Raw genomic sequence first — 27990 nt, 5'->3', positions numbered from 1 at the left:
TTACAAAAAACAGTTGCACAAATGAGTTAAAAATAAAGCGGTGGCTGGAGAAGGGATGCAAAAAAAATTGGGACTACAGACTATTAAAAATACTTTTCCTGTCTCATAATAGGAACAGGCTAGCTGAGAACATTTACTTAAATTCTTCTTATGAGAATGTTTATACTTGTATTGGGATAATCCTTGTGGGGCTGATTTGGTTTGGGCCCTTAACATGTTTAATCAGCTCTGCGTCAGTGAGAGACAAGTTGTACTGGAGGCGTGTTGTTTGAGCTGCTTGCATTTTTTCTACTAAAAGAGAGAATTTCTACTCAATTTCCAAGTGAAATATTAAATCAGATAATTAGGGAAAAGCACATGTAGAAAATGTAAGTTAGCAAATGAGGACAGCTTTAGCAAAATTTTTAAAAAAATCTTAAATATCTAGATTTGCAGCTATTAAGCTTGTTTTAGATTACTTAGAAATCAAGGGAGACCAAGCAGCAGTAATACCTCCACAATGCATGCAGGGTTCTGAGTAGGCAATTTGCTTTTTCCGTAAATCAGAACATTATATTTAGCACATACTGTAGTTTCCCTGTGGGTACACAGCAATAAAAGTCAAAACAAACAGATACAAAGCATTTTTAAGCAGCATTCAAGATGATGCATTGCCTGTTTGAAATGACACGTTCGCACATTGCAGGGTAGGGCTTGTATCCACGTCTCCTTTATAATTTGAAAGTCTGTGTTGGTTTATTTTCACTCTGGTCCATGTAAGACAGCGCTTTTTTGAAGCCTTTTTGGGGAAAAAAAAAAAATCACTGTAAAGTAACCATCCAGCATGAAATTTTAAAGGTGTTTGGAAAGGAAACTCAGATCTCTATCTCGAAGCCCATTCAGTCATCCTTTGCTTGGAACTGCTTTGAAATACTCTTCTACTGCAATGGCAGAAACTTCTCCATACCAGCTTTGAAACCAGATGTGCTCAATGTTCATTTTCATGAAGAACCACTCATAGCTGCGAGGCCACTTTCTTACCACCGGGTGCCTGGAAGGACAAAGAAAAGAAAAAAAAATTAAAAAATGTGCCAAAGCATATGCATAGTCTGCTTTTTTCTTCAGCCTAGCGTGCTCAGCCAGAGTGAAACCTGAGATCTGAGAACCACCGCCATTCATCTTTTTTGCCCTCCCTTGCGGTAACATGTATGATCTTCCACGCCCTGGTCTGGTGAGAACTGCAGCGAAGGCAGCCGGTGAACGCCACCGTCCCCCGTTGCAGAACCCAATCTCTAAGGGCAGATGTTGTTTGTTGTCTAAGTAAGTGAAAAACGGTTAGAGGAGATGCGCTGAATGTGTGTCAGGGTTGTGCTTCTATCTGTTCAAAGGAAAGAGTGTTCTGAAAATACTACACCTTTGGTAGCAGTTGTGGCAGCATGGCAGGAGAGCTAATAAAACTGGCTAGCAGGCAGAGCCCAGCCTCTTTGAGCTGTTGCTTGCTACAGTCCTGTATTTCTATCTCATTTCTTGGGCCTGCCCTTACAGCTAGCTCAGAGACCCTTCCTGCCAGCAATACTGGGTGCAGACATCTGGTCCCCAAGCCCCCGCGGGTGCCTCCGCAGAGGATGCTGTGGGATGCTGTGGGATGCTCGGCAGCGGTGCACGGAGCAGATACAACAGCTCGAGTCGCAGCGTTCACGGGAGCATGGGGGGAAGCGGTACAAGTCAGGGCAGGGTTGGCCCATTGCCCCTCTGCCCCTGCAGAGGCGGCGTTTGGTTTGGCAACCTCTGGGCTGAGCTGGGGTTTCCCACCATTTTCTGAGATGTCCCTTTGAGCACCCACAACTGTGGCGTTGGGAAAGGGCTCCAGCTGCTGTCAGCGTTGGATGGGGTGAGCCCCGGCAGCCCTCACCGTCTCAGTCTGGCTTTTGCTCCCTGACAGCGGAGCATCCGCTGCCAAGGTGCTGGTGGACTCTGGCTTGCGTAGGAATCTGATTTCTGCAAAGTTTGTAAAAAAGGCCTGTGTGCCAGTATAGGCCCCATGCATCCCTGGTCCCATATTTGCTATCGATGGGACACCCGCTGACAGGGTCCCACCCTAACCCCTTCCAGCAGGCTAGAGGGAATATCGCCTCTGGGCTCTTTCGGATCCCAGCTCATCCCAGTTTCCCAGCAGTATGTGATTGACCAGGCGGGGTGTGCCTGGAGGACCATCCCTGGCAGCCTGTCTGGGAGGTGTGTGCCCCAGCTAAGGTTCCGGCTTTTCGTGCCTGTTACTCTGAAGTCCCACTGGAGGACACGGGGGCACGCCCCGGGTGTGTGTGTGTGTCAGGCTTGTGCTTGCATCGGTTCAAAGGAGACTGTTCTGTAAGTATGAGGGCTTTGGTAGCAGGTGTTGTGGTGTGTCAGGAGAGGTAATAAAACCGGTAAGCTCCACCCTGCAAACAGGTGTGAGCCCAAAGGCAGCAGAGCTCTGCCCCATCTCTGAGCAGGGGGCTGTGGCTGAAGAGCACTACCTGTCCTAAAGTGGGGAAGAATCGTTAAAGGTAACAAATACACCCTGGATGTACCGAATCTCTCCTCGGAGCCAGGTGAAATATTTTCATAGTCCCCAGATTATAAACCACGTGCCTTACCGGAGCCCAATACTGACTAATTGCATTTACCTCAAGAGTTAAACGGAGGACGCACAGCAATGCCTGTCATTCCAAGCCACACAGGAGCCAACATGCTTCATGGCTCCAAAGTAAAGATCAGGCTTGTTAGTTCTCAGATTTTCTGTACCAAACGGCCACATACTTGTCTCAAACCTGCAGGCTGCACTCTACTATGTGGCTATTACATACAGACCTGGAAAACATTGCTTGCTTGGCAAATTCCACTTCCTCCGGAGGCACCGTGACCATCTGTCCTGTGAGAGTCAGCCTGGCGCACCTTGGATCCTCAGGATCAATTACATTTTTTCTGTGCACAGAGGAGAATGCTCATGTGTAATAGCTTGGTTTCTTTGTTAAGGGTTTTGGAGAAATACAAATTCCTGCTTGCATATAAAAAGCTGTAATATTTTGTCAAGCCTTGCAAGTCTTTTGTACACCCAGCTATAACATTTGGGGGGGGCTCTTGAAGGAATACTCACCTGAAACTGATCTCTGCTGTAGAGATTTGCTTAGTCTTAATTTATGCTCTTAAAAACTGGATTAATATATTTTAGATTGTAAAAAATGTGAAAATGGCGGTTTCCCCAGACATATGTACAGACCTCAATTCAGGATTCTGAAGAGAAATAGTGAGATGGTTAGTCTGTGCCTATGCCTACAAAATAAGCATGCATATGTGTATTTGTGTGTAAAACATAAGGTCTTTTCCTTGTGCCTATCCTAGAAACTCAGTCCTTGTTCATTTTTACCCATTTTTCAACTGCTTTACACCAAAGAGACAAGTAAGGTCTATTAAAAATTATTCTCCAACTGCCTTCATCCTTCAGACCAAGACAGGGAACGTACTTGTTGCTTTTTGGCTCTTTCTATACAGTAATGATAAATAACTTTCATTAGCAGCTGCAGGGCAATTGCTGACTCTGTCATATACAATACAAGGATATAAATCACAAGTAAATTGACCAGTTGCAAAAAAAAGTTGTATGAAATGACTGCAATGGCCTGATCCTGGCAAGTGCTGAGCAGCCCCAAGTGCCATTGCCAGCAGTTTGAGACTGCTTAGCATCTCACAGGACTGTCTCCCCACATAAGAACATAAGCCCGAAAAACTACATTAGGAAATGAAGACTGCGTTTCTTCTTTTCTGTGCTTTAATCTGAAGCAGCAAATCACACTCAATTACATCTCATCTGTGTGCGATTTTACTTAAAGATCTTGGCTTGAGCCCTTTAGCCTTAACTATGTGCAATCTGCAATGGCTCTTTTTTTTTTGGTTGTAATTCTCAATATGTGTCTGTTGCATGCAGGAAACATATGGGCATCCTCCTGCAGCTAATTTAACACCTGCAGATTCCCCGCAGATGGTTATGAAAGACTGTGTAGCTCACTGGAAGAAGTATCTGCTTTTATAGATAGGGCCATGAACAGAGACACGCAAGGAAGTATATAGCAGGCTGATTGATACTCAGCTATGCCCAGTAAGCACGTGGCACCATCTGTAGCCTGAGCCCCAAAGAGCCATTTGCAGTCACATCATCTCTGGGATATTTTTTCAGCATCCTGTTCAGTCTGGAGCAGCAGTTGTCTGCAGGGGGTGTTCAGCTTAACGACCTCTGGACAAACTCCACTCGTACTCTTTTTCCTCTACCGCCTCTTCTGCATGGCAGGAAGGGCAGCCGCCAAGGATCAAGCTCAAATTTTCTGTTCACATCAATAAATAATGGTCTAATTTTCTCCAGTACACTTTTTTTTTATTATGCAGTAATAAATGAATGGTGTTCTCAGTACCTGAAAATCTGCATTCCCTACCCTGACACTGGGTTTATTTCTATCAGCGTATCTTCAGAGTACAAACCTGTCTACATGGTCACCTTGGCACGCTGTAGATCCTCAACGCTAACTCCTACTGCGTGCTGAAGATGCGGTTTCCCAGCTGGCTTACAGCGGCCTGAGAGCATCCTGTCCCTCAGCAGCACGGCTCCATGCCCCGGGGACACCCGTAGCTCCTGGCATTTCTTTTGCGTAGGCTTTGGGTGTTGTGTGGCCTGTTCGGCATCCGTGGTCCAACGAGAAGCTCGCCCACCAAGCCACAAATAAATATAGGTGAATACAGTGTATGCAGCTGTAGAGAGGAGCCGAATCCCACATACAAAGGGTGTCATCCCAGGGCCTGCGTGTCCAGAAGCCAGGGCAGTGCAGATCCACACTCTTCCAACTGTTGGCCCTGGATAGCAGTCTTAAAGTCCATTTGAAGTGATCTCCTGATCTGTTGTTATCTTTTGTGCTTAATACTGCATCGATGCCTCTACCTACCTTTATATATTTAACTAGATGACTCTTAAAAATATGGAAGGGAAGGGACTTCTTGCTAGCAAAATTTCAGTTCAGAAGTTTGCTTTAAACTAGTAACTGTGTATCTGTGTGTGTGAAACCTTTCCTCCGGAGCGTAACAGTACTGTAAAACAACTAAAGAGCTGGGAAAAGCAGGCGTATTTGCAAGTGCCTATCTTGGCTGTATCTCCTAGGCAAGACGTTGTTAATTACTTTCAGAGAGGAATTACTTTCAGAGAGGAATTAGAAAGAAATTGTTATTAAAGAATGTCTGCATTTCACAGAGTGGATCAAGGCGATAGATTTGGGCGTGATAAGGAGCAGTGAGAGATTTTGGTCTGACACCTTCTCAAATTACAAGCAGTTGATCTTTTTGTGCAAATACATGTTTATTCTAAAAGCATACTCATTATTTTGAGTAGGCAGTAGACCTGACGTTGCTGTGGTTAAGCAGTGAATCCTGCCTGCCTTTGCTGAGATGGTTTTGCCTGATAGGACTGGTGTCAGATGTGACTCTTCCCTGATTTACAGGAAAAACTGCTCTCCACTTATTTGGCTGACAATGAAAGCCACTCACTGTACGTACATATTGAATGGTTTTATTTCTGTTTTTTTCCCTGGCTGCTTCTTCTGTTTGCAGTTTTCTCTATGTTCTTCCCTCGTGGGTCAGGGTCTAACGCTAACCAACACACACAATACTATCATTCCCCGTTAAAGTTATTCAAACTGTATTTTGCACATTGGAATAATATGCTGGAGGGTCAGTTTGTTTTTCTGGGAAATGAGGCAAACAAATTACTTGTTAAGATTATGTTTGATGAAGTTTTGGAAGAGCTGAACAAGACAATGTTACATTTGGGTTCGGTACATTGCATTACTACTTTGTTGGCTTTGCTTTTAGCACTGCCTCTTATCATAGGTTTTCTATTTCAGAATAGGAACCTTGTATTCTAATCTTACATTAGTATTAGAGTATTTTCTTTATCAAAGGAGCCCTTCATATTCTGAAGTAAATCTGTTTCCACATCATTTTTGGCATAGTATTTCCTTAATAATGCATGATTACTTTTATACTTTCTAAACCATCAAAAATCACTAAACTTACAGCTACTGCTTCTACCTCTATTGTGAACAGGTCTTGAATTTTCAGTGGTGTTACCGGTGCAACTAATGTAAATACAAGCTTTGCTTCCCAGGAATAAAGGAATATAGCCAGGGATATAGCTCATCTTTTTACTAAAAATAATAAAGGGATGCCAGGGATAAATAGGTATATTTACTAAAATATTCCTCCCTCACATCTGTAGGGTCTAGTCATGCATTCACTAGTAATTTCTTGCCTTCTGTATAAGTAAATGCATATTCAGCTCTCAGTCCTTGGGTTCCTTTTATCTCTGTTGGCACAAGAACAAGTAGGTGAGGAGGAATGACTTTATATAACATTTGTGCACTACTGATGGGGAACAAGGGGGAGGCAGAGCCATGGGGAGGGACAGCATGCCGGTGACGCTCTCTGTCGAGGAAACGTCCTCTGTCTCCCTGGAGAGGTTTTCATGAAGGCTATTATAAAATATGAACCGAGGGAAAGAGAAAGCAGGGAACTGTGGAAGGGGACCAAGCAATAGGGAACACCTTTATTTTTTTATGCTTATGTGAAATACATACACCTTGTTGCAGAAATTGAGGGAAGCCAGATTAAAATGGAAAAAGATTCAGTTTATGCATTGTATAAGAACACTGTGCATTAAAAGAGATTATCTTAATTATTCATCTGATTTGTGAAGAAAGAGGAATTGATTGATTGTCTCCGTTCCTCTGCTTACGGTGAGCAAACTAGGTATGCAGAGATTGACCCGGTCCAGGCAGTTGTCTCTTCCAAGCATGTGAGATGAGAGCATGAGGTGCATGCGCTTACAAAGGTGCCAGCTTTACTGAGCCTAAGGAGAAGCCTATGTCCAAGTGAAATATGTTTCCCAACAGCGCAGCGTGCTGCTGGGGAACACGTCCCACTTAATTTACTGTGTAGCACTTCTGGGTCATGGTTCAAGAGTGGTTCAGAGTAAAGAGTGCCACCTACTCATTAATTTGTTTACTACACTAGCCATCTTTTGGATTTTAATTAGAAGGTTCCTATACAACAACTAGCCAAGTGCAGACCTGATGAGCCCATAATTCAGGCTGATGTGGTTATATTGGCAGACGAGGTGATGATGCTGGGATTTGATAGGATTCCCTTTCGCAGTTGAGATCTCTGCTTTGACTGACAATGCTGCGTCTCCTGGCTTCTGACCAAAAGCACCTCTGAGTATTATCTTCATTCTCAGCCTCTGCAGCCCGTTAGTGAGGTGAAACACATCTGGCATGGATCAGCAGTAAAGGAAAAATAGGAGTTCAGGAGGCATTTGGGAAGGAAAGCCAGATGTCCCTGAGAAGGAATTGGTAGGAGGAAGGTGGGAGGGTTCAGTAACGCTCCAGGGACTGGGGGAGAAATCAGGGGTCTGTGGAGGGGAATCTCTCTCTTTTTCTTCTTCCCCAGCCTCCTTTTCCCACAGAGGAGCTGCCTTCCTCCTCCACCCCCCTGAGCAGACAGGACCTTCCATCTTCCCTGTCAGGATCCATAAATCCTCCCCATCTCCCCTGAATGCAGTTCTCCCTGCCCTGTGAGAAAGCACTGCTTCTACCCCTCTGTTTCTTGAGCAGAATGGAAAAGAAAAGAAGTTGGGAAGCAGCTTTCTCCTATTGCAGAAAAGGAAAGCCAGAGAGCCAAGAGAACAGTCTTCCTACATTTTTTTTCTGCTTTAGAGCATGCAGCTGGCATAAGGGCAATGACTGTCTGCACACATACTGACCTTCCCACAGCAGCAGCAGCAGCAGCTGTACAAAGCCATGCAATTAGGAGGTGGGGAACAGCTCATCCCTGCCACCTCCCATGGATGCAAGGTAGGTACCCTGTCACCCTGTGCAGGCTCCTCTTCGCCTAGCCTCAAACTGGGCATGAGGTGAAGACTCAGAGTTATTTTCTAGTATACGCAATGCATCATAGGGTTTTTTGTCCCCTGAAATCCACAGAAAGGAAGGAAGGAAATGCTGTGTCCTCAGAGAATTATTGTAAAGCGCTTATAATTTTGATTCATAAATGTGATTAATTTTGGAAAGCAAGTTATCCTCCTCATACATTTCATTTGCTCACCACTAACTACCAGAGTCTCTGAGGCAGAAAGAATGTATTGGTGCTGCTAATCTGCGTGGCATGAACGTCAAACAAAATCTCTGCGGAAAGCAATTTCATAATCTGAAAAGCTGTTGCTGGCCTTCAGCTAGATACAGCTGGGCAGTTTTGTCCTACCCTGCTCTGATTTTGACAAGAATTTCTTTATCAGACATGTTTGAGAGCCAGCAAAGGTAGTTAAAAGGCATCTTTGCTTTTGCTTTTGGACAAGCAGTCTTCTGTTCTGAATCTGAAGTCAGGCTTGGGAGCTGAAAAGTATTGGTACTATGGCTATTCTGCATATAAGTGAGCCTGCATTCATAGTATACCTGCTTTCATGTTTTACATAATTTCACTCTTCCTAGAAGATAGTCCTTCCTAGAATGTTTTAATTAGAATTTCTTAAGTGAAGTCACCCTGTTTGTCTGTCTTCATTGACAATAACAACTCATTGCTTTAACTGAACTCTGTGTTTCAGACAGGAAATTTTTATATAGTTTAACCATAGACAATTCACAGGGAAGAAAAAAAAGAATCACAGCATCAACTATTTCTGTAAAGAGAGTCAGAGAAACACATACTACTTCACTAGAAAGGGATTTTGGGAAGTTGGCTATTTAAGAATACAGAAAGAAAATAGTAATTTAGAGCTATATTGAGTGCATTGGGTCATGATGATAGTAGGTTTCATGTTTGAATTTCTAATTTGGTATCTTCCTGATTTTTTTAAATACAGATTTTTCAGGAACAGCTACTGACATAATTATTTGCATATGACTAAAAAGGGCCAATATAAATACCAGAACTAGAAATGTGTCTGTGCCACAGAGCCAGGAGGTGGATTTCAAAAATTGAGGGATGTCTGGATTCAGCCTTTGTCTTCTGCGTGCGTCATTTCTCTTTGTGTGAAGGTGCAGTGCCAAATGTCGTTGTTATATTCATCCTTGTGTTAACAGACAGCGACTCTACATATCCAGAGGCAACTATATGTTGGATGGCTGACTGACATCTCAAAAGTTTTGTCTGCCACCCATGGCAGCCTTATCATCTCTCAGGATTGCCCAGGAATGAAGTCAGCAGTTTATGCACGCTGCTGATCCATCATGTAGCAAGGACCCTAACCCACCAAATTATTCTCCTCTTCCCATGGCCTGATGGTATCCAGAAGCATTGGAGATGCTTGGCGCTTCCCGTCAGCCTTTTCAATGCAGAGTTTAGGAAACCTATGGAGCCAGCTTATATCTGCCTGGTTGTGCTGATCTGCTACCTCAAGCAGTAGATGAAGCATGGTGTGTAAAATGGCTCTGACAGAGCCACCTGTGATGCAGGTCATAACCCAGGAGAGGAATCTGAGTCCCTCAAAATCAGTCGCAGTCTGCAGTGTGGATTTGAAACACCATCCTCCAAACTAATAGCAAAGGAAAACCAACTGGTGGACTGGCTCCAAAGCTCGTTGCTTTTCTTTATTTTTCCCTTGTATGAAAACCAGCTCATGGCAGCCGGGTAACCGTTCCTTCTCTAAGAAAGCTGCAGCTGGTCCCTACGAATGTGCTGAACCTGATGTCAAGGAGGCGACACACGTTTAAAATTAATTGCCTGTTTTCCAGACTGCAGCTGTAATGAGGCAGGCCCAGGAGCTTACTTGGAAAGGGAGATCCTCTGAGCAGCCTGTGCGTTGGCAAATGCGTTTAGAACAATAGCTGCTCTATTCTTTAACGTCGGGCTCGGTCTTGCTCCCTCTGAAAGCTGTAAGAATGGGGCTCAATCTTTTCAGCTTGTTGGTGGCATAGACATGCCAGCTCTAGTCTATTTATAGACCTGAACCATTTAATTTTTCTTGCCTCTATTTTCCATTTATCAGCCTTCAGATAGGATGCAGCGTAGTTGCTAACAAATGCTTTCCATAGCCTGGCCATCAGAGAGCCTTCTCAGAGAAGCTCAGCCTGTCTCCCTCTGGGAAATGGCAATCTCTAGGTCAGAGATGAGGAATCCAGACTGTAGCAGCAACATTATAATGTCTCACAATTAGTGCCTATTCAGATGCATCGCAGCTCTCTTTCTTTCGTTATTACATGTTATTTCTCTTATTAGATTAGGCGTTTCAAATTTTTTCTCCAGCTGATTAAATATTAAGGCTGGAGAACCAAAAAGGCCACCCTGTATTCCTCACATCCCCAAAAGTGAAAATGCTTATTGTCAAAGTTTGAGTCTGTTCTGAAACAAAACAAATGAAATTTGCTACTAAATAAATTTAATATAAAACTGATGTACAAGCACACAAGTCACTTGATACTCATTAGATACAAGAAGACTATTGAAATGTCAGCTATGTTTTCTTTCTAAAGGCCAGAGATTTCTTTTGCGTGCCATAGGTCAGAAGCATTTTTCAGGAGAGTGCCAAATACTCCCAGGAGCATTGACTACAGGCATCGACCAGCTTTTGCATTTATTTAATTCTTGAAACTCAGAGTAGGTTAATAATGAAATTCTAATAAAATTCCACATGAAAACAAGCTACAAATACATTGCTGGCGTACGAGGACATGAACTTTCTCACGTAGAGCATTATTCATTTAGCTATTTTGTATAATTATTTTGAAGCCAAAACAATTAATGATGCCCTTGACCAAGAGAACTTCTGGTATTAAAACCATCTATAAATGACACTTTCCTTTGCGAAGGAAACCCCACAGATACCGTCTTAATACTAGCGGGACCTGAGGTCTCTCAGAGTAAAAGGTCTTACCTCTCCTATAGTGTGAGCAAAGAAGTGGAAGAAACCTGGTGTACAAAACCTGAGCCACCACATGGAGCTTTGCACCAAGGATGTTACGCGCTGTTTGCACGGCACAGCCTGGCTATCTCAGCAGGTAGAGCGCACCCCGAGAGGGATGCTCGGGCTGCCCGCGGCAGAGCTGGCCAGTTGGCTGTGTTACCAGCAGCGCATCCAGTGCGGCCGGCAGTGCTGGGGACAGGCAACCCCAAGCACTGGCAGCAGGGCCCGGACACCCCTGTTGTCTTCTTCACTGTTGCGCGGCCCACAGAAGCCCTTTCTGTGGGGTGATGGTAGGATGCTGTGCAGGGCTGCAGTTTAAACTAGATGTTGCTAGTTTAAAATGTTAAAATCACTCATGGGTTGCTAGTTTAAAATGTAAATTCATTTCTGACCCTGGTTACAGAGGGAAGGGGAAAAAGAAAGTTAAAGTCCCAGTGCCCACATACATCCTGGCTATGAGACAGCTCCAAAGCTTGCTCACATCCTAGCTACCATCAAAAACGCAAACTGCAGCTCAAGAAATGCCCCAGCTTTTCATTCTCCGTATCGCTGGTTCTTTGTACAAATGCCAGCCAACATCTGTTCCAGATAAGAACTCCAGAAATAATGAAAAACAAACTGAACGTAGGAACAAAATAATGCAAGGAGCACTGATCAGACTCTGAATCTGTGCACTCAATTCAGTAGTAAGCTCAATATTTAGAGTACAGTTACATGCTAAAATGAGGATGTCCTATTTTCATCCACCTTCTCCTTTCCCCTCTCCTTTGCACTCCTCTGGTTCTTGGGGAGCTGATTTAAGTTACTAACCCAGTAGAAATGTCATCCAGAAAAAAAAAGAAAAAAGGAAGAGATTTCTGCTGGGTTACTGAGCTAAAATAGGCCCACCATATGGTCAGCTGAAGGGAGGGGATGGGATTGCATAGCTGGGAGCAGCAGCGGCCATGGGAAGAAAGGAAGAAGGACCGGCAGAAAACCTTATTCATATTATTGGGTTAATTTTTTTCAGATTTATGTTTCAACTCAGGGTCAGGCAAAGCCCAGAGCTGATGTGAGAAAGAGGGACAGGGGGAGACCATGTGACTGGTCATAGGGAGGGAGAGTGGGGATGTGGCCACTGGTAATTAGTTTGGCCTAAGCTGTCTTGGAAATCCAGGTTTAGCTCCTTGCTGGTGCCCAGAGAGCTCTTCTCACCTGAGAACGTGGTCTCAGGCTGTGGAGGAGACTAGAGAGTCGGGTGGCAGAATCCAGGTTGCCCTGGCTGCAAGACAAACAGCAGCAAATCTCTGGCACACAGAACAAAAGGGTAGTGGTTTGGTTTGGAAATTAATAGGTACTTAATGGAAAGACAGCAAATAAATATTCTCAAAGGGTTGTGATGTATATGAATTTCATATTTCTATAAATCATGCAGCATTTCCTTTTGTTGATGAATTGGCACTTCCCAAACAGGTTAATTGGGCAGTGACATTGCTAAAACATAAAAGGCAAAGACTTTCAAGAGTGGCTTTTTAAAGTCAGGGATGAAAGTCCACGCTTAAGTGCCTAAACGGGTGTGTAGTTTTCAGAAGTGCTCAATGCCAGCAGTTATCGTCAATGGAAGCTGCTCTGAGTCTTGAGCCTCTGAAAATAGGACATAGGACTTCACATACATTTTTAAGCACTTGGTCTAGATATTCAGCTTACTATTTGATTGAATGAAAAAGCTTAGAAAGCAGGAATAAGCTCCATTAGTCTGTTACGAAAGAACTGATACATTTATTTATTAAAGGATTAATTCAAAATATTTAATGAAATAATTTTAAGGAACAAGCAGAACCATTCTGGCGTTAACTTCACCACTCTGTTGACCTTTTCAAGCATTCAAAGCTGAATGACCATAACAAATATTGCAATGGAAGGTTCCTATTAGGTGTTTGATGTTGCAAGAGGAAGCCATGACTTCCATTCCTTGGGAATGGGATGTCAGCCTGAAATCACTTGTACTGCTTAGGACTAAGAAACATTTCATTTTGCCACCATGTAACTCTTAAGAAAACAGTATATTCTGGAGACAAATACAGACAAGTGTAACAGTAATGTGCTTTATATTTACCATTCAGTGCTTTTTCCAGTGTTGTTCTCAGTTAGCGGGCTTGAGAAGAGGGATGATACCCAAGGCAATCCCCAGCTGGGGAAATCTGGGATCCAGTTCTTAAGATGAACCTCTCCTCTCCCAAAGAGGACCTTAAGTTGGGGTAAAAACTTTCAATGCTATTTCTTTCTGAAGCAGCCTGTAATTTCCCATTCTTGTCTCTCTCTCCTTGGAACATCAGCTAAGTTCTGCTTTGGGAACGGAGTCCTGTCTGACACAATTTTGGTGTCATATACCTCGTCATGTAAAGAGGCCTTTGGAAATAACACTTCACACAAGGGTGACCCAGCCAAGTTTGCCACATGTTTGACTGTAAACAAACATATGGCGGAGATACGTCTTTTTCAAGGAGACAAGAAGAGAGGTGAAAATTGAATCATCTTTGAGTTTACATACATACATTTTACACATGTAAAGCTTCAGTAATCTGGAGTTATTCATTGTACATATGATTAGGAAGAAGTCAACTCACTGCTATCTCTGGGGAGGTGAACCCGGGGCTGGCTGTAGATCAGTAAATCTCAGACCCGGCTTCCTTTACGTGGGGGATTGTTTATGAAATATAAGATGTCAAAAATTTGCGATGATATCATCCTCAATTGTACCCTCTGAAGAGGTGGAAATTTTGACAGAGTGGCATGGTCCTGAGTGTATAACTTGTGAACTGAGAGCCTGAGATCCTCTTATAGACCCTGGAGAGCTAGAGCACGGTCAAGGCAATCAGCAGGGCCTCCAGAGCTGTTCTGCAGAACACGGGTGTCTGCTTTACCGTGACTTGAACAGCCCTTGAAACCCTATTGACTTTATTGACTAGATTGCCATGGCCTATAATAGGATCTTGAACACCTACATTTTATGTAGGCACCTCCAAGAAGAGATTAAAATTTAGGTGTGTTAATGTGTAAGCTGAAAGCCACTCCAGCTGTTGATGCTACAATACACTTCAGTGACACTTCTGCTTTTCTTTACCGTGCTTTACTGGGGCAACTTACTGCAAAACAAACCTAAGGAGGGGCGTGTAGCTGACGGTGAAAGCCAAAAATAAAAGCGGGACATTGAACATGGAGACCCAGCATTTTGTTCTGAGGACTCTGTTCTCACTGAAGGTGGCAGTAGGTAGATAAAACTCTGTTACCTGCAGAAATTTCCATCTGCCTCTGGCAGGGTCAGAGAAGCCACGGGATTCTTCAGGAGATCTGCCACAGTGTTATCCTTTGGTGTCACGTAGAAGAAAGGGATTCCACTGCTGTTATTGACAGGACCGTCGCTGAAAAGTAAACAGTTCCCATAGGGCATACCTTGGATCTGCAAAATTCAAATAAGCAACTGGTTACATCTTTGCACGTAAACCGTTTACAATGTCGGGGATTCCCTCAAGGGCTCTAGCAGAGAGGAGAGCAACCCCGAATTGCTCAGTCTCCCACTTTCTGTTGTCATCGTGAGACAGACCTTCTTCTAAATCAGGTCCATCATGCTTCTATGAAAACAGATGTCTCCTCTCTTTCTTCTTCCCAGTCCTGTCCACGACCCTATAGAGAACATTTTCTCTTCCACTGAGCTTAAAGGAACTACCAAATTAGAAATGTTTAAGTGCATTAAAATCAATGCCATCACCGCCAAGAAATGTTTACTCTAAAACAGTGCTGATACCTTTTCTCAAACCCAAAAGGATATAAAGCCTAATTTAGCCTTGATTCAGCCTGCTTTTTATGCTAATTTTGCCTCCCCTTTTGGACTTGATTTGCAACGTGATTGGATCAGTTTGCCAAGAGAGAGAGGAAGGCATTTTAGCTAGAGTTGTGTTTGAAGTCAAGCTGGACGTCAGCTCATCTGCCTGGACAGGAACCTCAGCTATGGGGGGCGGGTGGGGTCTCAGCCACCAAGCCAGCCAGAGCAAACCTTCCTCCCATGTCAGAGGAGGGACACCAGGGAGCCAAGTTCTCAAAAAGTTCTCTCCCGTACACTGACCTGCGTACACACAGTGGATGTAATGCATGCAAAAATGTCCTTGCCCAGTAGTGACACACATTAATATTGTCCATAATGATTTATACTCCTACTATGCCCTTCATCCCATTATAAATCACGATGACAGATACTTAATGAATTACTATTTTTTCATGCCTTCAGATATTTCTTTCCTCATGGTCAATTAGATGTTAAATAGTAAAATTATCAGTCAATACATTACAGAATCACAGAATCACTACGGTTGGAAAAGACCTGTAAGATCATCAAGACCAACCATCAACCCAACACCACCATGCCCCCTAAACCATGTCCCACAGTGCCACGTCTACACGTTTTTCGAACACCTCCAGTGATGGTGACTCCACCACCTCCCTGCGCAGCCTGTGCCAATGGTTCACCACTCTCTCAGTAAAGAAATTTTTCCTAATATCCAGCCTAAACCTCCCCTGGTGCAACTTGAGGCCATTTCCTCTTGTCCTATCACTTGTCACTTGGGAGAAGAGACCAGCACCCACCTCTCTGCAATCTCCTTCCAGGTAATTGTAGAGAGTGATAAGGTCGCCCCTCAGCATTAATTCAATGTAACTGGTAAATCCTTTACATCAAAATCAAATTAAGTATGAGTAGTTAATAAGAAAATCCTGGATGATGTTATTACCTGGACTGTATGCTTTCTGATTTTTAATGTTTATATGCCTTTAAAATTTTAATGCTTATAATGCTTATAAATGGTCCTTGTTAGTATTCCTTAGAAGGAATGCTTTAATGAAGCTAGATAACTTAGAAGCTAAAAATACTTGTTTATTATTAAGAGTTACAATGAAAAAAAACAGTAGCTGTCAGGAATATTGCAGGACATGTTTCCATTGCCTAAAATACTCAGTCTGTCATGCACAGTTAATGTTACAGTGGATTCTCAAAAAGAATTGCGATCACAGGCAGCATTCAGAGCAGCAACACCCCCCTCATCAATTCCAAATTTTATTATGAATCCACTTTTTCTGTATTACTTCTGTGTTGTAACTAGAGACAGCTAACTGCAGACTATATTACGGCAATAATTCCACCAAGGGTTTCTGGTGAGAGCGTAAACCAGAAGAGTTAAGTTCATATGATTTAATAGGATTTCTGACAATCTGATGTAGAATTACAGGCCTCGTGTGTGTACATATATATTTTTTAATGGTATCTTTTTTTAACCTGTTACTTTGTATTTCACAATAACATAAACTGCCACTATCTCAGCCAAGCTTTCTATTAACGTGCTTCTAACTTCATTTTTTAAATTGTAAGTTACTTAACCTGTGAATCCTTTCAAGAGAAAGTTAAAGCTGTCTTTTTTGTTTTGTGGTTTTTTTTTTTTCTCTTCTTGTGTCTGGGTGGTATTGGATGCTGTGTCTCATGCCAACCTTTCATTTTAAAAAGGGAAATATTTTAAAGCTGGAAAAAATAATGACCCCGATTCTCCAGTGCAGCCCAGCTATTTTGCTTAACGCTCCTGAGAGAGAAATCGTCCTTTAAGCTGGTACCGCTGGACCGCTGCGGGATGGGCAGATTTTGTGGTAGCCCAGCAGGCTCTCCTCCTCCTGCTCCTGCTCCTGCTCCTGCTCCTGCTCCTGCTCCTGCTCCTTCTCTCTGCCCGCCGGGTGACAGCCAGAGCCCAGGGGAGGCAGAGGGGGCTTGGGCCCCGCTCACCCCACGGGGGCCGGGGCAGGCAGCGGGGCCAGGAGCGGGCCCGAGGGTGCTGCAAGGAAAGAAAAAAACCCCGACGTCTGCAAAACCGACGTTGTGGCTCTTTCCTCTGCCTCTCCGGTGCGTTTTTTTTCAGCGTGCCTGCCCTGCGGTACTCCAAACACGATTTCTCTTCCTGGAAAGAGTCTTTACTACTTTCCCCGCGCGTTCGGTGGCTGCTGACATCGGCGCCGGTGGCGGCGGAACAGACCAACACGCCGCTCCCGGCCCCAGCGCCGGGCGGCCGCGGGGGGCTGGCGCTCGTTAGCAGGTAACGCGTGACGGCGGCAGCCCGCGGGCGTGCGCACCGGGGGGGGGGCACCGTACCTGTCCCTGCGCGGCCCGCGTAGCCACGAAGCCCCAGCTGTTGTGGCGGGCGAGGAAGCGGGCGGTCCCGGCGCGGCCCGGCGCCCCGCCGCCCTCCCGTCGGTAGGAGAACATCCTGGAGGGGGCGGCCCCCTGCCCCGGCCGCCGCGCCGCCGGCCCGGAGCCCAGGGCCGCGTCCTCCCGGTAAGCCGAGGCCGGGTAGCTCTGCTTCCAGAGGCCGCCCGCCTCCTCCAGCAGCGCGGGGAGGGCCTCCTCCGTGGAGGAGCTGTGCAGCTCGTCCGCCGCCGCGCCCCCCTCGGGCAGCGGCCAGGACACCGAGCTGACCACCACGTAGCCCCCCGCGCCGCCCCACAGCAGCGCCGGCAGCCACCACCACGCCGGCAGCCACCGCCCCGCCGACATCTTCTGCGGCAGCGCCCGCACCGCGCCGCGCCGCTCCCGCAGCACCCTCCTGCGGCCGCCGCCCGCCCCGGCCGCTTCGCCCGCAGCCCGCCCCGCAACGTCCGTCGTGTCCCCCGTCCCCCGTCCCCCCCCCCGCCGGCAGTCCCAAACATTTGCCGCAGCCCCCGTTCGGGCGGGCGTCAAGCGTTCAGTGCGCGCCCCCTCCCCACCCCCGTGCGGCTAGGGCAGCTGTAGTGTCGGCTCTGCCCCCACCTGCCCGTGACACCCGTGGGACGGCCACCCGCGGCGTGGGCTCGCAGCGGGCGCGGCTGGGGCGGAACTCGGCCCCGCTGGGCTCGGCGGCCGCGCGGGGCTGAGCCGGGGACGCGGGCCTCGCTGCGGGTTTGCCCTGTGTTTGTTCGCTGGGGACTTGTGAGTTGCTGGACTGTCTCGGGCAGGTGCGCAGCCCGGCGGGTGCTTCACAAAATAATTCTCTAGATGCACCGCAAAACCAGGCACGTGAAACCACCGAGGCGGAGGCGGTGCGATCTCTCCATTTATGAGAAGAGAGATAATCCAGGAGGGAGCGTGCCCACGGGAGCGCTCCCGTTGCAGGGAAAGCTTCGTTTGGGCACCGGGGTCGAGCAACAGCAAGACCCCAAGTCCTAGGAAGGCAGACCTCATTAGTTGCGGTGCTCGTGGGATTCGTTTTGACATGTAAGGACGTGGAGCTGCTATTAAATTATATGTTTCCCAGGTAAGGTTTTAATTAGGCAAAGATTTTAATGTATATTTAAGTTTATATCAATGGCCCTATTTAGTAAAGGCGCTTTTGCATCCCTGTTCCTTTTCTGTTCTTGGCGGTAGACCCCTTCAGTATGGCAATGCAAACTTAGAATTCTTTAAAATGCATGCTTGCAAACTTTCATTGCACTCATGTAAATTATTTAAGGGGTACAGGTTCAATAGGAGACAGGGAGGAATGAATCTCACGGGAACCTTTGGCTTCACAAGGTTCTTGGATACTTCTAGTAGACCTTTCCTTTCCGTAGCTGTGAAGAACAGATCACAAGGTTGGTCTGCTGTTACAACTTAGGCTTAATCGTTCCATGAGAACATGCTGCATAGCTCATCTAGAATATAAACTTTTACAAATAAAAGTGGACTGAAGTATGGAGTATTTTTAGCTTATATTTTTCCTAGACCCTCTGTTTTGTTTTTTATCTTCACTGTAAAAAACCTGAAGGAATGGTGAAAATGGGTGTAATGGGCCTTAAGGCCCAAATGAATTTTGGGTGAAGGTACTTCCCCAGCATATGTAATTTTGCCACCAAACTCTTAATCTTATCAGCAAAATCGAGTAACACGACTACCTTTTCCATTAGCACATGTCCCTGTCTACATCTGCTGTAATAGCACCCTTTTGAATATTGATTCCCACTTCAGTGCTTGAGCTGAGACAGAAGAATGTAGATGCAAGTGGAAAATAAACATAGATTTCCAAAACCAAAATGTGTGAAAGCTTGCTAAGCTCCTGACAAATGCTTTTCTCTAGTTCAGGAAATGTCCCTTCTTGAAATAACAGCCAGGCCCAGTCAACTCCCTGCAGACAAGCTCTTCACAAATACTTAAAAACCCAATTCCCTGGTGTTTCAGGGAGTTTCCTCATGCAATCTGATGCATGTGAGAGACAAATTTCGTACTCTGTATTTACTATTTAATAGGAATTTATTCCAGGGTTTCTCTTTATGGAGTCTTTGCTTGTACTTCGCTTATAGCACAAGTTCAGACAACCTAGTTTCTGACATAAACAAATCCATAACATTATATACAAACTATTATATTTCAGTTAATAAAATTATATGTGAGATATTGACTCTTGTATCCTGCAGAAATGGGAAACAAAGCAGGAATTTTTCATGTCACAGGGATTAGCGCGAAGTTCTATACGCAGTAAATACCAATTTTGAATTACTCACTCTAGACACAAAGCAGTATTGACACAGAGTCATTCATCTGTTCTGTAGCTTCCAGATAAATTTACCGTGATGACTTCAGGTAGTCCTTCAGCTTTCCTGATGACAAAAAATACGAGAAATAGATAAAAACAAACCACAAATATGTCACCTTTTTCTTCTGAAGATTTATTCAAATAAAGTCAAACAACCAAATCATGTGACAACTTACAATAACTGCATTGCTAGCACAGTTCTGCATTTAGTATTTCCAGAAAAAGATCTTAAATTTAAAAGAATTAAAATGGTATTTCTTAAAGTTGTATCAAAGAGTAAGAACGGTCTAACATAAAGAATTTTCAAGTCAGGCTGGTTTTCTTTGAAGATTTGCCGTTCCTCAGAGGCAAAAATGAAACGTGTCTGTCCGTGTCTTTGAGTAAGAAGTGCTTCCCTTCTGACTGGAAGGTCCAACTTAGTTGAAGTTTTAGTAATTCTCTCTTCAAAAATGACCTGGATGAGCTGAAAATTAGAAAAGAAACATGGCAATGTTTTGACTGTAGGGACTGCAAATCATTGTTTCTCCCTTCATTGAATAAAAAAAGTATTCACTGTTCTTTCCTGCTGAACCCGTGGTCTTTTGCAGATACCCAACCTTATTTTACATCAATTAACCCAACAAGAGGAGTTACACGTTGGGGTTCCTCATAGGCTGGGAAAGGTCTGATAGGAGGCCACATCTGCTTTTTAATACATCATTCACACTTTATGTGCCTGCTGCAAGCCGTTCTATTATTTTTCAAAACAAATAGTCTCAGCCTGTCTCTCCCCCTGATGGGGACTGCTTTTTCATGCTGAAATCCTGGATTTCTTAAAATCAGCAGAAGTTTTGCCACTGAATTTAAGCAGGGTCAAGATTTTACTCTCATTTTTTGATCATTTTAGTTAATGATTTCACTTGATCTCTGTATCCTGGATTATACAGACCACTCAGATGAATACTCATCATTCCTTTAAGTGAAGTAGTTAACTATGTCCTTACTTTTTCTCCCTTTTTAACACATTAAAGTGTTTGATTTGTTCTCTGCCGACAGAGCTACGAACAGCGTAACCTCCGTCTCTCTGCGTCCTGATTTGCAGTATATTGTATGTTACAGAGGTGTGGAATTGGATTAAAAGCTACAGCACGGTGCTCTGCAGATAAACCCGCTGCAGGTGTGCAGTTTAATAGGATTTTAATTTGGTAACAAGTGAACAAAGAGAAGAAGCCTAGAATGGGATTTTCTAGATGAAAAAATGCTATTCGTGCTGAGAGAAAGCAACTGCAAGCTCTGTGATAAGGAATAAAGATCGGGCCAATGCTCTCTGAGCTGCGCTTTTATAGATTACGGCTCACTCAGAGCATCTTCGTTACTGCCACCGGTTTCAACAATTCTTAGTTCATACTACGTGCGTTTGGCTATAGAGCATTTCGTCTGCCAAATTCCCCCTTAAGCCAATGTGTTCAAATCTTGTATTGTCTCACTCCCCGCCCTCTACTTTTTTTCATATAAAAATTATGTTTTCCTTGGGAGATGTCACCAACTTGGAATGTATTCCATTTTCAAGATTATTAACAATTAGTTTCAAGGTTCAAATTATATTAAAAAAAAAAGATTCAGAAATGTGCTGCGCTGTTCAAAACAAATGGAAGAACATGGTCTCTATGCTGAGGAGAGTAATTTATTTTCAGCATGAACTAGGAATGGAGGACCAAAAGCAGATGGGGAAGGCAGAGGAAGAATGAAGGTGACAACTAAAAGATCGTGAAGGGATCTGCTAAGCCACAGACACATAGTGATGCTGCTGATATCAGGGCAAGGTTGGGAGACTCTTTTCTGATTTCTGTTACCAGTTTCTGTTACCTCCCTCTCGTTTTTCTGCGTTTCATATCAAAGCTGAGGTTTTAGCACTAATTTCAATGAGATGAGGGTGGAGGTGCGATGAACATATTTTTTCCCCAAGCATAACAGGCATAGAAATGCCTTGTAGGACAAGATGGAAAAGATACGGAGGCTGGTGGTGTTGGCAGAGGATGGGGTGGAGGATGGGAACTGATGAAAGACACTGGGTCGCAGAGAGCTGCAGAGGCTGCATGAGGTATAGGAGTTAAAAGGAAAAATTATGTAATATACTCGTGATGCACAGAGTGGTATGTCAGGCAGCAGAAATGCGGTCCAGGAAACAGCAGCATGGCTGGTGGATGCTGCTAAGGCTGCTGAGGGTTTAGATGCCCCACGGAATGAGTTGTGGTCGAACGGGGATTAGTCAGGAGCAGGGACAGATGGTTGCTTGGGAGCACGATGATGATTTTTGGTGATCAAAAGTCACAGAACGCAAGTCCTTATGCAATGGGAATCTATTCAGAGGATCTACAGAGATGGCGATACAAACAAAATCGTGGGTGATGGAGATGCTTTTGGCAACTGTGTTTTTCAGCAACCTGTGGAATTCGTATTGACACCGAAAAAGAAGGAGCCTGCGATGGTTGAGGTGGGAGCTACCACCCATTTGAAGGACACAAGTAGGCAGAAGTGCTCACTCACTCTGTCACAGCTCCCAAAACCCTTTTGAGCTGCACGTTCAAGTTTTTCAGCTCCCTCACAAACTGCAAATGCTTGAACCACAGCATCAGCAGGCTCTTACTAGAAGGTCTTTTTCATCCCACCATTATCAGCATCTTGCAGGTGGGCTGGTAGAATCCACCAGCTGTTAGGATCTTTAAGCCCCTTCTACACTCTCCCAATCCTTCACTGTCTCCTTCTTTCCTCCGTACCTTCTCTCAAGTCATCATACTCCCCATTTCACGTTTTACACCCTTCCTCTCTTACTCTAACACCCCTCGTCTCTCACTCTAGTCAGCTTTGCTCTGTTCTTGAGATCATGTACAAAATGTGCAAAACTGATAGACGTATTTATAGGCACATCACTTACACAGACAAAACCTGGGTCAAACCCTTGTCTGCTGACACCCGCATAAGAGCATTGCAGTGAGCATAGTGGGCCATACAAAAGCCCATATGGGCAGCACAGTGAAAGAGCATAGGAAGCAGGGCAGATATTGGTCAAGATTTCTACTGGTTTATCTCCTAATTTCTGACGATCATTGGTTTAGAGATTCCGTCCTTGTAGCCTGCACCCCGCTCAGTTTGGTTTTTGACATTAAGGTGGTATGGCAGGATTGGCCATTATATTGCATTTCAAAAATAACAAAAGCTGTCAGACATGCCCATCACATGTATAAATCACTCTTGGTTTGTCCCCTTTGTACCTTCTTTCTCCCCTCCAATTTTCATTGCTGACCTAGTTTTAGCATATCTTATATTTAAAAAAACAAGGGTCTACCAAGGATCTTTAATAAAGATGTTTTTAAAACAGTCCATGTCCGGTCCAGTCCTGGTCCTAGTTTACGGAAGCTGAATACATCTTGGGAGTAAAATAACTATAGCAGGATCACCCCAAAAATGTCATTTTCTTCATGAGTCTTGGTGCCATTAACATTTGTCCAGCACTGTTTTCTGGAGGACACAATGTTCTCTGAGATTTAAGAAAGGTGCTGTTACTGCATGGAAAAGAAATCTGAAACCAGCTGAATGTCTAATTCATCATTTGTATTAAGCACAGAGGCTTGATCCATGTTCCCATATGTTCGTACATTTAGCTTTGTATCCTAGGAAAACTTAGAGTCTATCTTGTTTTCTACCTGTATGTCATCCCTTATGCTAGTAAGTTTGAAGCAGTGCACTGACTGCAAGAAAGTCTGGTGGAGCAGAAAGGTCTCAAGGATTTCACGTTTCTGCATCTTTTGATAAAACTAACAGGTAGGTGGAGGAAAGAGAGCCTCTCAGTGCTTCCAACAGCGAGAAAAGACCACACCATGGGCTCTCTCTTCTGATCAATAAACATGTGCAGCCTGTTTGTCAGCTGGCCCACAAGCTGCTCCCAGCCCACCAGAACAGCGGTGCTCTTGCTTAGACAACGCTCGGGGAATCTGAAGAAGCGCCAAAGATCTGCTGGAAACCTAAGGAAAGAATCAGGGAGCTGCGGGGATGGGGAGGTGGGTGGTGTGGAGATTACGATCCCTTGATAGGATTGTGGGGTGGGGGTGGGATGTGGAGGATGCTTTGTGGCTTGAGGTTTAGGTGACATTGGACATAGCTATGTGCAAACCTAGACTTCATTATTTCTACTTTACACACATAAAAACCCCCAAACAACCACACCCCCCCGGATCCCTCCCAATTTACCCAATTTATAACTTTTTTTTTTTGCAATTTTCTTTAAAGTTCATGTTTATTTCACCTTGCTGCCTGTGGTTGTGTCCACCAAACAGCTCAGAACTCTGGTAAAACGTTGCTTAATCCGAAGTTACTCTGGCTCTGCATCAAAGTTATGAGAGCTGTCTGTGGAGCACTGGCTTGAGGTTGCTCTTCTGCAAAATAGCCCCAGAGATGGCTGGGCTCATAAACCCACAGAACAGGGGGCTCATTTTGCTTTGCAACCCAGAAACTTTCATCTCCCTCCTCCTTTGTATAGGACAGGAAAAGGTGGGCCACAAAATCCATGAGCAGCAAATTAAACAAATGCCAGGATCCTAGATTTAAAGAAAAACAAAAATAATTTTAGCAACCTCTTCATTTGCTTATCTTCATGATGTGTTCTTTTTTGAAGGGCTTCATTATAGTAATGGTCTAGACAAAGTAGCAGACTAGCACTCATCAAATAGTACTTACGACATTATGTACTTCCAAATATCACAGCAAAATAGGCACCAACTGCAGATTTTAAACATAAACAAGAGCCTTTTCCCTCTGTTTTAGCTAGAGTGGAAAGTGTACTTGTGTTTATTCGCTTTCCTGTTCAAGTTCTTCCCCTACGTTCACTGCTACTACAAGGTTTATCAACAACCACATTCTCCCCTCAGACAGAGAAATCATTCCACCTCTTCCCAAGCAAACCCTCCTACCGATGTCTGTATGTCTTGTATCTATGACGTTAAATGGCCTACCTTGCAGCTTGGGGTATAACTGCTAAAAGCCAAGAGGCACTCACTGAGGCCGTTGACTTTTGAATCAGACCTTGGTTGAAAGCCCTTACAGTAAAGAGTAGGTCTTCTTCCATGCCATAAATCTGCATAGGAATTCATCAAGCAATTCATAACCTCTGCACCCCGCAAGAGTGTTTACATGGACATCAACAAGGAGATACCAGAATTTATATGAACGACCAAGGTTAGAGACCTTTAAAAATGAAAAATACTGCTGCTTCTGATGTATATGTGTCTGAGAAGCTGCTGCTTCTGATGTTATATGTGTCTGAGAAACTGCTGCTTCTGCTGTTTGTCCTTTTGCGCATCTTTAAATTATAGCAAAGTGGAAGTACTTGTTTATCTATGGGTCAAGGAAAGGGACTTTTATACTTGGAGTTCAAACTATACAGACCTGACACTGGTAGTCCATGAGTGTTTCTAACAGTCTTACAGGTGTTTTCAACATATTCAATAAGACTAAGTATGAAACAAAAGCTACCACTCCAGTTGTCCCTTGGGATAACAGGGGGACAGAGTTTTGAAGAGGGAGCAGGTTGAAGCAGCTTGCTTGCAAAAGAGGAATGCACAGGTCACTGTCCAGCCAGCATGGCTCAGCCATACATCCCTGCATGCCTCGGAAGGGAGATCGGTAAGAAAATGGAGGTGTACCAGCTGATGTGAAGCTCTGTGATGGAGATAGGTAGAGGTACATTTGCTGGAGGGGAGGTGGAGCTGGAAGAGCTGTAGAGGTCCCATTAGCCCTGACTGCTGTAGCACACTTGCTCCTTGCTGCCTTACAGTGGTGGTAACTGCATGGTTCCTCAGATCACACTTGGGCATCACCCATGTGGAGGCTGGGCTGGAAAAGGGTAAAAGTCAATCCTAAATTCAGAGGTGTAAGTATGCCAGTGTATTATGTGTGCCAGATGTGCCAAGCTTCAGTCAAGAGCCCCAGGCAGAAGTAAGTTTGGTTTTGGTTTATGGTATGTGGTTTATTTTGGGGGGAGGCACACTGCATTAACATGCCACTCACACGTTTCCCTAAGTAATTGTGTTTCCTCAGTGTGGATGCTACATATTTTGACCTGCAGGATGCCCTGCATTCCTGCAGTAAATGCTGAGAATTAAGAAATTTCTGAAAAGCAATAACCCTCAGTACAGAACTTTTACACTAGATGGCTTGTTAACATAACGGCTTCATCCTTGTCCACTAAAACTCAAAATCCTACTGGAACAGAAACATGGGAAAGAAGGGATATTCATAGGTCATATAACCCAACATCTTAAAGAACCAAAGGTATTAAGAAAGAAGATAATAATGATCAAATTAATTGGAGCGTCACAGAGAAAGATTAAAAGACCTTTTTTAACCCTCTCATATGTGAGAATAAATTCAATCTTAGTGTTATCAAAGTATAGTGGGAAGAAAATATAATTTGTAACTAGTTTAAGGAAAGCTCAGCAGAGGAAGGGCTGCTCTCCATCAGTTGTGTCCCCAACCACCAACAACTGCAGAACAGGGGGGCAATTCATTGAACTCTTCTTGTGGTGTAAAGAGGAAAGAAAATTTCATCCTCATAGGGAATTTCAATAAACATTATGCTTCCAGTGTTCTTGGAATTAATTCCTAATTTTCTCATTGCCCATACCATTGCATGTAACATTGGAGAGTTTTGTGCAGAACTCCTCTGGAGGGAAAGAAGGGAATGTTTATTTTATTATTACTGTAATGCAGCAGCTGAGGTACAAGGGACCCTACCGTGCAATGTTCCCCACAGATGCAGAACAAAACTGTGATCCTGCTCCAGAGAGTTTGCAATCTAAATATAAGGCAAAAAGTAGCAGCTAGATGTTGAAAAGGGGTGCGCACATACGTGTACAAACACAGACATTAGCAGGGGAAGAACAATGAAGAATACAAAAGGCAACAACCTTAACATACCCCTTTGTTATGTCTTTGTAGGAAACACATGAAAGTGTGATTTTGAATGGGAATTTCAAAGAAGATAATGAGGTTTTCTTTGGCTATTTGTGTGAAACCCCATCCAACAGAAGAGGGAAAAAGTATGAAGGTGCTCCTTTGAATTTCTGAAAAGCAGTTCATGCAGTTTGGGATCAGATGCTACTCACAGGAGATGGTGCATTTCTGCAGAATGGATAATAGCGAAAGAGCCTCTGAAAGGTTTTACAAATGAAGAGAAAGGCAGGTGGGGTTGATGCAATATAGAAATTGAAGAGGCTGTTTGTACCACTTCAAGCCGCTTCGAGTGACTGTGACTGCACAGTCCTTTCTCTTCTCTTGCCTTGCAGTGGTGTGGGATGGATTTCATGCTTGACAGCTCAGAGCCCTAAAACAGAGAGAAAACTAACCCAGCTAAAGGAGTGACTAGTTTTCAGTGAGTTTAACACCTTACACAGGCTTGCTGCTGGCTAGGCAAGCACTTATGTCAGAGTAAGGCATAAGGAAAAGGAGCATATAGCTGTTGTCAGAGGAACAAACTGCCTTTTTGACAAGTAGTTATGGTGGTGGCTCTACTCTGGCTGTATTATACAGAAAGAATGTGAAGGACTGGGAGCTATCGCTTGAGAGATCTGGAGTTTTTATGATTTGGGGTATTAGCGGCCCCAGTGTTCCATCACACCCTTCTGCTGGGGTGTGCAGCTCTTGTAGGGAGGGAGAGCAGAGGCTCACACCTCAGGCTGCAGTTCCCCCTATTTCCAGAGACAAATGATGGCTTCTGCAGAAAGAGGGAGTCCTGTCCTTCCCACCATCTCCAGCTGCATGCTCCTACTTCCCTCCCTTCTGCTCATCCTAGAGTTTGGATCAGAAAACACATCTGGTTGAAAGCTAATCGTTTGATTTCCCTGACCTGGCTCGCTGCATCACCGGGTAAATGGTGCTGCTTGATGCAAGGAAGGGAGTAGGAAGAAGTGATGCCCCTATTAACCGTAGTGTGAATATATGTCAGTTAAAATGATCTGGTGCCTCTGCCATCTCAGGGCAGAAAGGGGCATATCAGATGAGAGTCACAAAGATCCTACTTACCAAAACTCTCTGCATAGTTGAGGGTCATAGCCTTGCTTACTGCACTCAGTAGGAAGTTCCATCTCAACTGGAAATCCGACGCCAGTTTTCTAAACTCCTCTTCACTCCTGCTTGGCTGCAGATAGAGAAAAAAATTGCTTTATGATAAAGTTGGTTAAAAGAATTCCTTATTGTGTTGCAGAGTATTTCCCTGTACAAACTGCATACAAAGGTGGAACAAGCAGGGTTTTTTGTTAGAATCCTAAAATAACTTAGGTTGAAAGGGATCTTTGGACATCATCTAATCCAACCTCTTGCTCAAAGCATGGCCAGCTTAGTTCAGGCCCTGCCCGGCCAAGTCCTGAATACCTCCAGGATGGAGATTCCACAGCCTTTCTGCATAACTTCTTCCCATGCTTAACTACTCTCATGGTAATTCTGTTTTTATCT

The 27990-nt window shown here is 44.3% G+C and overlaps 2 protein-coding genes across 2 annotated transcripts in view; both read right to left on the bottom strand.

Moving 5' to 3' along the window:
* Positions 1-520: 520 nt before the first annotated feature.
* CREG2 (cellular repressor of E1A stimulated genes 2) lies at positions 521-17516 on the bottom strand. Its single transcript, XM_059824809.1, has 4 exons — positions 17115-17516; positions 14221-14390; positions 2830-2943; positions 521-1030 (listed from the first exon to the last, which is right to left on the bottom strand). Exons 1-4 carry the CDS (start codon positions 17514-17516, stop codon positions 883-885), a joined length of 834 nt encoding a protein of 277 aa, XP_059680792.1. The 3' UTR covers positions 521-882.
* A 6304-nt stretch (positions 17517-23820) lies between these two features.
* The window catches only part of RFX8 (regulatory factor X8), a 29497-nt gene continuing 25327 nt past the window's right edge, over positions 23821-27990 (bottom strand). The window contains exons 14-15 of the mRNA XM_059825978.1: positions 27562-27676; positions 23821-24080 (exon numbers count right to left, since the gene is read on the bottom strand). Coding sequence (XP_059681961.1) covers positions 23821-24080; positions 27562-27676 — 375 coding nt within the window. The remainder of the gene's footprint in view (positions 24081-27561; positions 27677-27990) is intronic.

This window comes from Gavia stellata, chromosome 1 (genome assembly GCF_030936135.1).
Source record: "Gavia stellata isolate bGavSte3 chromosome 1, bGavSte3.hap2, whole genome shotgun sequence".
Classification (NCBI taxonomy): Eukaryota; Metazoa; Chordata; class Aves; order Gaviiformes; family Gaviidae; genus Gavia; species Gavia stellata.
This window is presented reverse-complemented; position numbering and strand designations above follow the sequence as displayed.